At 35.2% G+C, this 13,662-nt stretch overlaps 1 protein-coding gene across 1 annotated transcript; it reads right to left on the bottom strand.

The window, feature by feature from the left end:
- Positions 1 to 4,050: 4,050 nt before the first annotated feature.
- On the bottom strand, positions 4,051 to 5,849 carry LOC103994515 (alpha carbonic anhydrase 7). Its single transcript, XM_009414878.3, has 7 exons — positions 5,691 to 5,849; positions 5,392 to 5,609; positions 5,195 to 5,301; positions 5,016 to 5,121; positions 4,739 to 4,897; positions 4,601 to 4,654; positions 4,051 to 4,502 (listed from the first exon to the last, which is right to left on the bottom strand). Exons 1-7 carry the CDS (start codon positions 5,788 to 5,790, stop codon positions 4,416 to 4,418), a joined length of 831 nt encoding a protein of 276 aa, XP_009413153.2. The 5' UTR covers positions 5,791 to 5,849; the 3' UTR covers positions 4,051 to 4,415.
- Positions 5,850 to 13,662: the final 7,813 nt, after the last annotated feature.

The following is a 13,662-nucleotide window of genomic DNA, read 5'->3' as shown; positions in this document are numbered from 1 at the left end:
GGTAACTAACTAGATAACTACTATAAATCAATTCTTATACATTGATTTGCGATATGAAATAAATATGCTTTTGAATTGAAAGCGACTTGATGAGGATATCCGCAACTTGTTCATCTGTTCCACAATACTTCATTGCTATGACTCCACTTGCTTTAAGATCCCGGATGAAATGATAGTGTATCTCTATATGCTTCGTTCTTCCATGAAATATTGGATTCTTCGTCATTACAATTATGGCTTTGTTATCACAAAATATTTTCGTTGCTTCGTTCTTGATAAAGATCTTTAAGAAGTATTTTAAGCCATATTGCTTGACAAGTTGTTGATGTTGCGGCTACATAATTTGTTTCTGATGTCGATAACATAGTTGTTACTTTATTTTTTTAACTCCAAGATATAGCTCATGATCTGAGGTTGAAAATATTGCCTAAAGTACTCTTTCTATCATCTAAAGCTCATGCCTAATCACTATTAGTGAAACCAAATAATTTACATTTAAAATTATAAGAATATCAAATACCATAATATGTAGTTCTAACAATATATTATAGAATTCTCTTAACATCTCCAAAATAATGTTTGCTTGGGCTATGCATAAACCTAGATACTACACCAATAAAGAATGTAATATCTGGTCGAATATGAGTTAGATAAAGCAAACATCCAACTAAACTTCTGTAGTATTTTGCATTTATCAAACATGTATCATCTTCAAGTTTTAATTTGTTATTTACATTCATGGGTGTTGCTGCAGCTTTGCAATTAATCATGTTAGATTTTTTGAGTAGATCTATTGTATAATTTCTTTGTAAAATAAAAATTTCATCTGACTCTTGCTTCACTTTCAACTCAAGAAAATAATGAAGTAAACTTAAATATAATATTTTAAACTTATTCATCATGTATTTTTTAAATTCTGTCATAAAAGAGTTATGTTCATCTTCCTAAAGGCAAACCATTAGCATATTATGTTCATCTTCCTTCTTTAGATAAAGAGTGGGTTCATTATTGCTCCTCTTAAATCCATTTTGATGAAAATAATAATCAATTTTACCGTACCATGCCCTTGGAGTTTGTTTAAGCCCATAAAGAGCTTTCTTTAGCTCATACACCTTTTCTTCATGTCATTTTAATAAAAAAACTTTCAGTAACAAAAACCTCTTTATGTAAATCTTTATTTAAAAATATAGATTTCATATCAAATTGATAAACAAACCAATTTAAGTGAGCAGCTAAAGCCAAGAAAGTTTTCACGGTTTTGAATCTAACAACTAGAGAAAAAGTATCATCAAAATCAATACATTGTTGCTGTAAATATCATTTTACTACAAGTCGAGTCTTATGCTTTTGGATACTTCCATCTACATTAAACTTTGTTTTGAACACCCATTTCAATCCAATAGTTTTCTTTTCTTTCGGTAGATCCATTAATTCCCGAGTTTCATTCTTCTCAATTGATTTGATTTTTTTTTCATTACTTTTCACCATTCCTCTTTCTCAACTTCTTTCTCAAAAGTCATATGATCTAAAATAAATAAAGCAAATGTTGAGTCATAAATTTCTATTAGTAATCTAAATTTTCCTGAGGAGGTTTCATCCGAGGAATTAGAATTTAAACTGCTACTAGGTGAGGTTGACGATGAACTTGTTGGAGCATAATCTTTCAATTGATTCTGTAGAGTATCTAGCACTGTTGGAATCTGAATTTATGTTCCATCTTTATTGGTCTTCCAATTCCAACTTACCATTTCATCAAATATAATATTTTTATTAATAATAATTTTACCACTAATAGGATTATATAATCGATATGCTTTGAATTGTACTGAATAACCAATTAAGATGACTTTTCAGATTTTTTATCAAGCTTGTGATGGTTTTATGAATTTACCAAAGCATAAGCTTGTGATGATTTTTCATCAAGCTTGGTGTGGTTTCATACCATACCAAGCTTCAAAAGGAGTTTGATTCATAACAATAGCCTTTGTTAGTGAAATATTTAACAAATAAACTACTGTTGTAACTGCTTGTGTCCAAAACTGATTTGGAAGGTTTTTTTCCTTTAAGCAAACTTATTGCCATTTTAATGATAGTTTGATTCTTATGTTCATCTACACTATTTTGCTCTAGTCTATATGATATTGTTAATTCTCTATGAATATAATTTTCTTTACAAAAAGAATTAAACTCATTAGATAAAAATTCGTTACCTCTATCTGTCTGAAGTATCTGTATGTATCTACCACTTTGCCTTTCTACAAGTGCTTTGAATTTTTAAAAATTATCAAATGTTTCATATTTTAATTTTAAAAAATATATCAAACTCATGCGACTATAATCATCAGTAAACACTAGAAAATATTAACTTTCACTAAATAATTTTATATTCATAGGTGCACATAAGTCAGTATAAATTAATTCAAAACAATTAGATGCTCTCCATGCTTTTTTAACATGAAATGAGTTTTTATTTTGTTTGCCATAAATACATCAAGTGTATTAGTTTTGGACAATCCAAAAACTATTTCTTTTTTATTTAATAACCTTAAACTCTTAATGTTAAGGTATCCATATTTTAAATACTATAAATTAGACTCATTCTTTTGAGTTACAACAATAGCATACTTTTCAATATTTAAAACATCAAGTGGAAACATCCTATTTTATGTCATGTAAATATTTACCATAATTAAACCAGATTTTTTATCTTTAATTATGCATGAACCATCATAAAATATAACTGAATATCTATCAATTGGTCAACACTCAGCAAGCTATGAGATAAACTAGGAATAAAGAAAATATTATTAAGGTATTTTACCTTCCCTTGATTTGTCTTTACCTCAATTGTTCCTTTTCTTTCTACTTGGATTTACTTATTATCTCCAAGTCTAACTTTCAACTTATGAGTTTCATCAATATCTCTAAACATTGATCTTATGCCTAATATATTATTAGAATATCTACTATCCAAAAACCAAATATCATTTGAGATATCATTAACTTGTGAATGAGTCATAAATAATTTATTATTTTCTTTATTTTCCTCCACATAGCTTGCTTATTTTTCTCCTTTCCAGCAATCTGTTTCATGTGACCAAACTTTTTACAACAATAACATTGAATTCCACTGTCATAGTTTTTTTTTTTATCATAATTTGATTGCTTTTGTTAATCATACCCATCAAAGTGTCATCTTCCTTTTCCTCTTCCATTTCCTCTATCAAGAAATCCTCCTTTATCATGTTCTCTTCTTATTGATTTTTTTGTCTTCTTTTGAAGTAGAAGACTCCTCCTTGACCTAAAATGATTTTTTTTTTCACTTTTCTCAAGTGACATATTCAACTTTGCTTCATGTGCTTACAAGGAATCCATTAGTTCATTAAATAAAAATATAGATAAATCTTTTAATTCCTCAATTACAACAATAACATGATCAAATTTCGGAGTTAAACTTCTTAAAATTTTTATAACAATTATATGATTAAGAAGATGTTCACCCAAAGATTTCATTTGACTAACAATTTTAGTTACTCAAGAAAGAAAATCTTACACCGATTCATTGCTTTTCATGAACAAATTTCAAACTCACAATGACGGGTTTGGAGTTTTACCTTAATCACCCTTGATGAGCCTTAAAATTTATTTTGAAGTATCAACCAAGCTTGCTTTGAGATTGTCGCTGTTGCTATTCTTGAGAAAATTATCTCATGTACAACTTGTTGAATGAAGAACAATGCCTTTTGAGTCATTCTTTCTATTTTCTCTCAACCCGATTTCTTTATCTCGATCTGCATATCCATTCTCTATTAAGTCCCAAAGATCTTGAGACTTAAATAAAGTCTTCGTCTTGATACTCCAAAATTCATAGCATTTGCTCGAGAAGATGAGAATAAGGAGTTGAGGGATGAAATTGCCATTGAAAGTCATAATGTCCAGTTCAGATTGAAACTTAGTTATGATACCACAAATGTTAGGGATAGAGGAGCAAGGAAACGATAAAAATAGAATACTATGATGTAATTAAAAAAAATCATTTCGATCAAGAAAACCGTTGTAGTATTTAAATAAGAGGTAAGACAAGAACATTTACAAGATATTCATAAGTGCTTACTCACACTCTTGATTTATGAACTATGGTCCTATTTATATGACCCAATCATAACTACCTCACTCCATCATATCACCCATGAGTTAAGTATAGGAACTATCTTATACTTTTTTAGATCATAGGTTACTATTTAAAATATACCTATAACTACTTACAACATAATAAATACCTAGATAATTACTATAAATTAATTGTTAACGTCTTCTATCCAGGCCGGTAGATACGTAGTAAAATTAGCAACCCCATTTCGTAGGCGTAGGCGTGGAAGTGTGCGTCGTAGGCGTTGCTCGTCCGCAGTTTCGCTTTAAGAGCTGACATGGTCTTCGTGCGGCGGCTTGTACATGTACACGTTGCGTCCATTGATGGGCTGAACTGGTCTAGCGTTGTCCTTCTGCGAGAACGAGGGTTGATGGAAGACGATGGTTAGGCAATGCAAGAAACAAAACGCTTCATCTGATGCATGGTAAAAAGATCAAACACCACACGTACATCATGCACGGGAATCCTCAGCGACGCCAGTTGACTCTCCGTTACGCTCTTCACCTAAACAACAACATACGATTCGGAGAATGATCATTCGACTTCCATGAGGAGATGGTAAAGGAGTGGCGGTAGGCACACGCGTACCTCTTTCATCACCGTCCATGTCACAGGCTCACCGCAAGGTGGGGTTGTCAAAGAGCCACTGTACCTGAAGTATGGTTCTCTCTCACCTATAAGAGGTGGGGGGATAGTCCCCACATACACGTTGTCCTGAGTCTGGAGAGCTATTAGGCCCTCCGACAACTGTGCCAAAAGAGACCGAAAGGAGAAAGAGGGGAAAGAGTTAGTCGAGCAGCTGACGAGAGAGACATAATAACCCTTCCACCTGCAAGTCAAGCAATTATTGGAGGGGAATGCGAACCTGGTTCAAGAGGGGATCGGCAAACTGATCAAACTCGTACAACATGCCAATGACTGCTATTTCTCCCTCCGGAGTAGTGTGCACCATGTGCAACTCCAAGGGATACCTGTCGACAAAACTAGGAGTTGAGCTTGCCGATCGCTGGATCTACAAGTAGCAGTAAACTTTGTAGTTCGAACCTTTTGCCATAGAGTTCATGCTCCGACGGTGAGTGCCAGTGGCACTGCCGGAGATGGTATGTCTTCTCGCCGATCATAAGATCTCCTGGCGACTCCGTCCAATTCACCTGACACACATGCAACATCACAGAGAACGTAGGATTCAGTACTGTTAAAGCCAAGACATGAGGGCATTCCGGACTCTGTTTCTCGATTACCAGGATCTCATGCCCCTTGTTCTGCAAGAAAGCAGGTCTGGTGTCGTAATCCGTTCTCAATCTCCACAGTGATGGGCTGACGATGATATTGCTTGGTTTAATCGAAATGGGTGATTGTTGTTCTCCAGTTTTGCACGTCTCCCATTCTTCATGAAGGTCTCCCCAGTGTTGAGGTCCGAGCTCGCTACATGGATCGTAGCTGTACTCCCAATCAGCTCCTACCAGTAAAACAAGATGACTCAGTCAAAGAGGCCTAAATTTACATGAGACTTAAAGCATGGTCTTAAAAGGCCACTCACCAACACCACTTGCTTCCGTTGCCATGACATGTGATTGGAAGACGACGAGGAGGGCTAGTGAAGCACGCAGCCATTGGAATGGAATTCTGGAGTTCCTCATGCTCGGAGATACGGGAGGAATCGGTGCAGGTTATGTGATCGCAGTGCGCTTCTTCTTATATAGAGATCAAGTGTACATGAACAGATGCTGAAACCCGATGGAAACATGGAAACGTTTCCGATGACAGTGGATTAGCCCTCAACGTGTTGTCGCCATTTTAGTAGTACTTCGTCCTTTGATGAAGACTTTGTCTTCTCTTCCACAGCTCACGTTTTTCAGATGACAGAGTCCTTACCCTATTAAATGTCAATATTCCTTCTCCGCAATATTGATAACGAAGAGTTTTAGTGACACTTGACAACCAAATCATAGCTCATTATTCTCTTGACAGATTGATCGCATCTTCGGACGTAACGAAGAGAACCTTCACAGATGAGTCGTCTCGATCACTAGCTTTGTCGCATCCATGGAAGAAAACTGGGGGCGGCCAACGTGAAAAACGTAAACCATCAATCTGACAAGATTGGGATAAGATTTATCCGACGTTTTACACCATGAAAATGTGTGGCTTGTGACCAATCTCCTCTCAACTTTGAATGATGCTATGGATAGTAAATGTTGCTGACACAAGTCTGTACTGTGGCTATTGGTAATGGGTGGACCAGCATTTTTCTTATGGATAGCACGCAGCAAATGCTACTAATAGGCCAAATAAATACCCATGTGATTGTGTACCACAATGTTGCAATCTTGCTTCCTCAAAATTCCACTACGATGGCTCAGCCAAAGTGTGAGGATATATATATATATATATATATATATATATTAGGAATCAAGGTTGTAGAGGATTTACACTCTTCATCTCCACTCTTCATATCATTTTCCAAGTATACCAGAATAGGAGTTCCACATAAGCTACTTGGTCATTTGTAGTCTAGCAAACTTCATAAGCCTACTATGTATTTTGTTGAGCTCACATAGTTGCTCAAGCTCTAATCAGCAACTCTGACATTATATGTAAAAAAGCTTGATCAAGAATTAGTATTGGTTATAACCGATATATATGGCATAATTTAGAGGTTACAATTTAGGTCGAAATGGCCATGTAAAAAGACCATCCAAAATTAAATGTTAGTGCAGATTTAGATTAAAAAAAGACCATCTTCTTCCCATGTTTTCCCACTAATGTTGAGGTTTCCATTCACAGGAATATCCCTTCATTCTTATAGTATGTATGATGACCTTTTAACAAGTTAAACCTGACTAAGCATCTAGATTTCACAATCGCTTTTCCATGAGAAACTTAAATTTTCAAAATTTACATATTGATGCTAGCTATCTAGTTCTCTTGTTTTTCATAAATAGGTTTCTTTAGTTTTCCTAAACTTGATGCAACTTTCACATAATTAGCTTGGTGACTTTCAACCCCTCTAGAGATATATCCAGATATATGTTGAATCTCGTATTTTGATGATGAAATCAATTGATAAGTATTTATGATTTAATTTATATTTTGAGTGATGCAGGATGCTTCGATCATGGTGAGATAATTAAAGCAGGAAGAATCATGTTGGGCCAGGGGAAAACATGTCAGATAATTGGATGTTGGGCCGAAGGATCGGTCAACGTATCGACAGAAGGCTTCGGGCCATGGATTCGGGCATCGGGCCAAGAAGAGCGAATATTGTGCCAAGGATATCGGAGTTGCGGAGTCAACTGACCGATTATGCAATAAGCCGTAAGAGAGAACGATGCGCTGAAGAATCAGACGAAGCGTCGAAGGACCAATGACATGCCGAACAACATGATTAATATTTAGTATTAATTGTCTAGATCGAAGTATGTTTTAAATATGCAGGATTAACTACGATAGCAAGGCATAAAGCAAAATGAAGTCTCGGAGTCAAGGACGCGATTTCGTTGGGAGTTCGAGAGTTCGTCGGAAGTCCGGACGTTCATTAGAAGTTCTGGTGGAACCAGCCGAGAAGTCTCAGAGCTTGCCAGAGAGAGAAACTCATTGGAATTTACCAAAAAGATCATCGTGAAGTCCAAGAGCTTGCTAGGAGTCCATCGGAATATTACCGAGAAATCGTCGAAAGTTTGCCGGAAGATCGTCGGAAGCTCACCGGAAGAAACTAAGACATATGGACTTATTTAGCTTAGCAAATGTCTTAGAAATCATAGTTAGCATATAATTAGATTTGGATTTGGGCCAACCCAATTAGGGGCTAGCTAGGCCCATGTAAGAACTGTGTTGGGCCAAATGAGAGGCCCAAATAGTACCCCAAGAAGTGACACCGTCATGGCACAATCTTTAAGATTATGTCAAGCGGTGGTGCTGCTAGTCTGGACGGTTGTACCACCCCTGGCAGGGTGCCAGGCGGTGGTACCGCCCAGCACAGCATCCCAAGCAGTGGTACCGCCCAGTGTTCGACTGACACTAGTGGTGGTACCACCCGGACCCAGGAAATCCGAGATAAGATGTTTTTAGGCTCCAAGTTTGAATCAACTTGAAGCCTATAAATATCCCCCTCATTCCTGGTTAAGAGACATAAGCACAAAGAGTTTAAAAGCGAAGAAATGTTGCTGCAATCTCTTTAGAAATTCCCTCCTCCACTCTAAGTTTAGAATTTTGTAAGAGAGGAGTAAGTGCTTGTAAGGGTTGTCTCCTAAACAAGTGAAATGAAGAAGAGGGGTGTAAGAAGGAGGTTGATCTTCGCCTATTAAAGGAAGATAGATAGTGGATGCCAGTGACCTCGACGGAAGAGGAATCGGCGAAGTGGATGTAGGTCACGATGACCAAACCACTCTAAAATCTAATTTGTATTTTACTTTGCGTAATTTATCTTTACTGCAAATCTCTTTAATAGCTTACTGTCTTCAATACATTTATGAACACATGTTTCAAGTTAAGTATTTCCGAGTTCAGGTTTTATCGTACGAAAGATTTTCTGAAACCGATGTTTTTATCCGCTGCACTAATTCACCCCCCCCTCTTAGTGCTGCTCTTGATCCTAACAATTGGTATCAGAGCCTCATTTCTTCATATTTGGTTAATACCTAAATAAAAATGACTCTTTTCGGCCTCATTTAATAGCTTACTGTCTTCAATACATTTATGAACACATGTTTCAAGTTAAGTATTTCCAAGTTCAGGTTTTATCGTACGAAAGATTTTCTGAAACCGATGTTTTTATCCGCTGCACTAATTCACCCCCCCCTCTTAGTGCTGCTCTTGATCCTAACAATTTGTATCAGAGCCTCATTTCTTCATATTTGGTTAATACCTAAATAGAAATGACTCTTTTCGGCTCTCAGGAGGGTCACTCTCTCATTCGTCCTCCCTTTTTCAATGGGACGGGCTACACTTATTGAAAAACTCGAATGAGAGTTTACTTGCTTTCGTTAGATTTAAATTTATGAATATTATTGAAAACGGATTTGAAATGTCTTCTCTTCCAATAAATAATTGGAATGATTTGGAGAAGAAGACGTTTTCTCTAAATGCACTATGAATACCTTATTTTACGCCTTAGACAAAAACGAGTTTAATAGGGTTTCTATGTGCAAAACGGCTTTCAACATTTGGCACACTCTTAAAATCATATACGAAGGCACTAGCAAAGTTAAGGATTCTAAAGTTAATTTTTTAATGTATGATTTTGAATTTTTTCGAATGAAGCCTAGCAAAACTATTGTTGATATGTACATCCATTTTATGGATCTCGTCAATGGTTTAAAAGCTCTTGGCAAATGTTTTTTGGATTTTGAACTTGTAAACAAGATTTTATGTTCTCTTAATAAGAGTTGGGATTCAAAAGTAACGACTATTCAAGAAACAAAAAACTTGAACCAATTTCCAATCGAAGAACTAATAGGGTATTTGATAACCTATAAAATGACATGCAATATACATAAAGAACTTGAGAACCACCTTCCAAAGGATAAGAAGGATTTCAGACATCGAATAAAAGAAGACCACTCGAGCATAAGCTTAAGTGATGGTGAACTTGAACTCATCACTATGAAATTTAAAAAGTTCATGAAATAAAAATAAAAAAACAAAAAGAATGCAACTACTTGCTATGAACACAAGAAGAAGGAAGCTCTTTAGGACAAATCAAGCTCATCCGAGAGGAGAAAATCAACAAAGGCGAGGTGGCAAACTACGCCTTAACGACTTTCGACGATAAGGTAATAAAAATGCCCTTAGTTTACTTTAAAATTACATAATGCTTTTCATGAGTTATTTTTTTTTAGAATAATTATTTTTCTTGAAAATTACATGTTTAATAATGTAATAAAAATGCAAAAAATTAGGAATCATGCTTATCATGCTAATAATTTTGAAAATGATAATGACAAATGCATGATTCATGATAAACAAACAAAATGATTTTGAATGCCTTATGAAATCATGCTTGCTGTTTTAATGATGAAAATACAACTAAATGTTAGATTTAAATCTAATGATTAATCCTATGATTAATGTGTATCTTGATGATTTCATGATTTTGATTGAAGATGATTTATGTTTAATGAAATCATGTTTAATGATTTTATACTATACATGAGACTTTGAAGTTATTCATGATGAAATGTTGCTTTTTCGGTTTTAAATAAGATGGATGGTTTTCATACAAAAACTTGAGCATATTGATTTAAAATCATGTTTAATGGTTTTATAATTCGAAATTATGCATAATGAATCTTGCGATTTATGGATTATCGATTTTTACTATAATGAAAGTGGCTTATTGATCTTTGTCGTAATAAATCTTGCACTTTCATTTTAAACAATGATATATATATTTTTTCATTTGGCATAAAAAAAAGGGACAAAGACATGCTTCTATAAAATAAATCACATGAATTGAAACAACTAAAAAGAGAAAAAATATTTTTCTTGAAAATTTCTTTTTCTCTATCTTATCAAATTTTCACTAAGAGATTAGTAAAGTTGTTTATGTCATTTTGAATCTCTTGAAAGTGATTTTGTTGATTTGAATGAGTTTCATCTAACTATGATTTTTATCTTGATTTCTCATAATTATAACTTAAAAATTCTTTTTATAAATCAAGATTATCTACTATGATTCTTTCATTTCACTATTTGAGTTATTAAAAAAGAATCATAATATGTCTCTTGATATTCACAATTTATCTTCATTATTTATGCATCTCATCACCAAAATTCTCTTAATATTTTTCATGTGATGATATAAAATTATGCATGAAATACTTTTGATATTATTTTGATGCATAAAAATGTGAAATTATGATCATGCATGGTAGGATGTAATGTAATTTGACTTTTTGATACCATCATGATTTGAAATATTTAAGATTTGTATATCGCATGATATGATTGAATCATTATTGTAAAAGAAAAAGAAGATAGTTAGCTTGCACATTCCAAAATAGAACAAAAATATATGTTAGCTTGAATGATAAACATGAGATTATGTTTATAATGCAAATGTATTGTTCTCATAACGTGAAAACCGATGTAAAGGCAAAAGAACTACAAAATTATATTCTTTCCCTCTTTTTGCCAATAACAAACGGGAAGAAAGAGTTGCTAATGTACACATCTGAAAGAGAAAGATGTTAGCTTACACAATCCAAGAATGGAGCAAAATTTGTTAATATGCACAAAGAAAAGAAGCAGTTGCTAGTTTGTACATCATAAAGAGAAGCAAAAAAACTTGCTTATATCAAAAGATGCAAAACTTTGCTAACTTTCATATGTGTAAAATTTGCTAGCTCACAAATTGTAAGGAGAAAAACTTGCAACTTGCACATTGTAAAAGAAAAGCAAACTTGCACATCTCTAATTACTGCTAGCTTGCATGATGTAGAACTTGCTATCTTGAACATCACCAAGACTTGCTAGCTTACATGATGATAAAATTGTTTGTTATGCAATGATTTGAAATTTTGTCTAAACACTTGCTTAGATGATACACTTCTCCTTTTTGTTGATGACAAAGGGGGAGAAGTATGTTGATGTTATGCATGATTTTAATCATGGCATGTTTGCTTGGATTTTTGAATCCAAGAGTCTATCAATATGGCATATTGATAGGGGGAGTTTGTTTAAACTCCGGGAGTTAAGGTTAACTCTGTTATCAATTGGTTGTCATCATAAAAAAGGGGGAGATTATTGAATCTAATATTTTAATGATGAAACCAATTGGTAAGTGTTTATTATTTAATCTGCGTTTTGAGTGATGCAAAATGCTTCGATCATGATGAGATAATTAAAGCAGGAAGAATCGTATTGGGCCGGGGAAAAACATATCAAATGATTGGAGATCGGGCTATAGGATCGATCGACGTATCGACAGAAGGCTTCAGGCCATGGATTCGGGCATCAGGCCAAGAAGAGCGGATATTGCACTAAGGATATCGGAGTTGCGGAGTCAACTGACCGATTAGGCAATAGGCCGTAAGAGAGGACAATGCACCGAAGAATCAAACGAATCGTTGAAGGACCAATGACATATCGGACAACATGATTAATGCTTAGTATTAATTGTCTAGTTCGAAGTATGTTTTACATATGCAAGATTAACTATGATAGTAAGACATAAAGCAAAATAAAGTCCCGGAGTCAAGGACACAATTTCTTGGGAGTTCGAGAGTTCGTCGAAAGTTCGAACATTCGTCGAAAGTTATGGTGGAACCAACCGAGAAGTCTTGGAGCTTGCTAAAGAAGCTCGTCGGAACTCGCCAAGAAGATCATCGTGAAGTCCAGGAACTTGTCGGGAGTCCATCAAAACATTGCCAAGAGATTGTTGGAAGTTTGCCGGAAGATCGTCGGAAGCTCATCGGAAGAAACCAAGACATAGGGACTTATTTAGTTTAGCAAATGTCTTAGGAATTGTAGTTAGCATGTAATTGGATTTGGATTTGGGCCAACCCAATTAGGGGCCAGTTAGGTCCATGTAAGGACTGTGTTGGGCCCAATGAGAAGCCCAAATAGTGCCCCGAGAAATGGCACAGTCTTCGAGATTATGTCAGGCGGTGGTATCGCTAGTTTAGGCAATTGTACCACCCCTAGCAGGGTGCCAGGTTGTGGTACTACCAGTCTGGGCGGTGGTACCGCCCAGCATAGCATCCCAAGCGGTGATACTGTCAAATTAGGTGGTGGTACCACATAGTGTCAGACTGACATTGGCGGAGGTACCACCCAGCGCAGGTGTTGGTACCGCCCGGACCTAGGAAACCCGGGATGAGATGTTTTTAGGCTTCAAGTTTAAATCAACTTGAAGCCTATAAATACCCCTCTCATCCCTGGTTAAGAGACACGAATTTAAAAGTGAAGAAATGCTGTTGCACTCTCTTTAGAAATTCTCTCATCCACTCTAAATTTAGAATTTTGTAAGAGAAGAGTGAGTGCTTATAAGGATTATCTCCTAAATCCGTGAAAAGGAGAAGAGGGGTATAAGAAGGAGGTTGATCTTCGCCTATTAAAGGAAGATCAATAATGAATGCCGATGGCTTCAACGGAAGAGGAATCGACGAAGTGGATATAGGTCACGACGACCGAACTACTCTAAAATATGGTTTGCATTTTAATTTGAGTAATTTATCTTTACTGCAAACCTCTTTAATAGCTTACTGCCTTCAATACATTTACAATAATGTGTTTCAAGTTAAAGCATTTTTGAGTTCGGGTTTTATCCTACGAAAGATTTTCCGGAACCGATGTTTTTATCAACTGCACTAATTCACCCCCTCTTAGTGCACTAATTCACCCCCTCTTAGTGTCACTCTTGATTCTAATAATATATACCCAATAATTAAATTAAAACCAATATGATGATTTTGATTTGACATGCTAATGATATAATATGTTAAAGAAGATAACAAGATTTCGCAATAAGAGACTGACCACCGGAAGTACTGTATATGAAACTACTTGTA

This window comes from Musa acuminata, chromosome BXJ2-8 (assembly GCF_036884655.1).
Source record: "Musa acuminata AAA Group cultivar baxijiao chromosome BXJ2-8, Cavendish_Baxijiao_AAA, whole genome shotgun sequence".
In the NCBI taxonomy this organism is placed as follows: Eukaryota; Viridiplantae; Streptophyta; class Magnoliopsida; order Zingiberales; family Musaceae; genus Musa; species Musa acuminata.
This window is presented reverse-complemented; position numbering and strand designations above follow the sequence as displayed.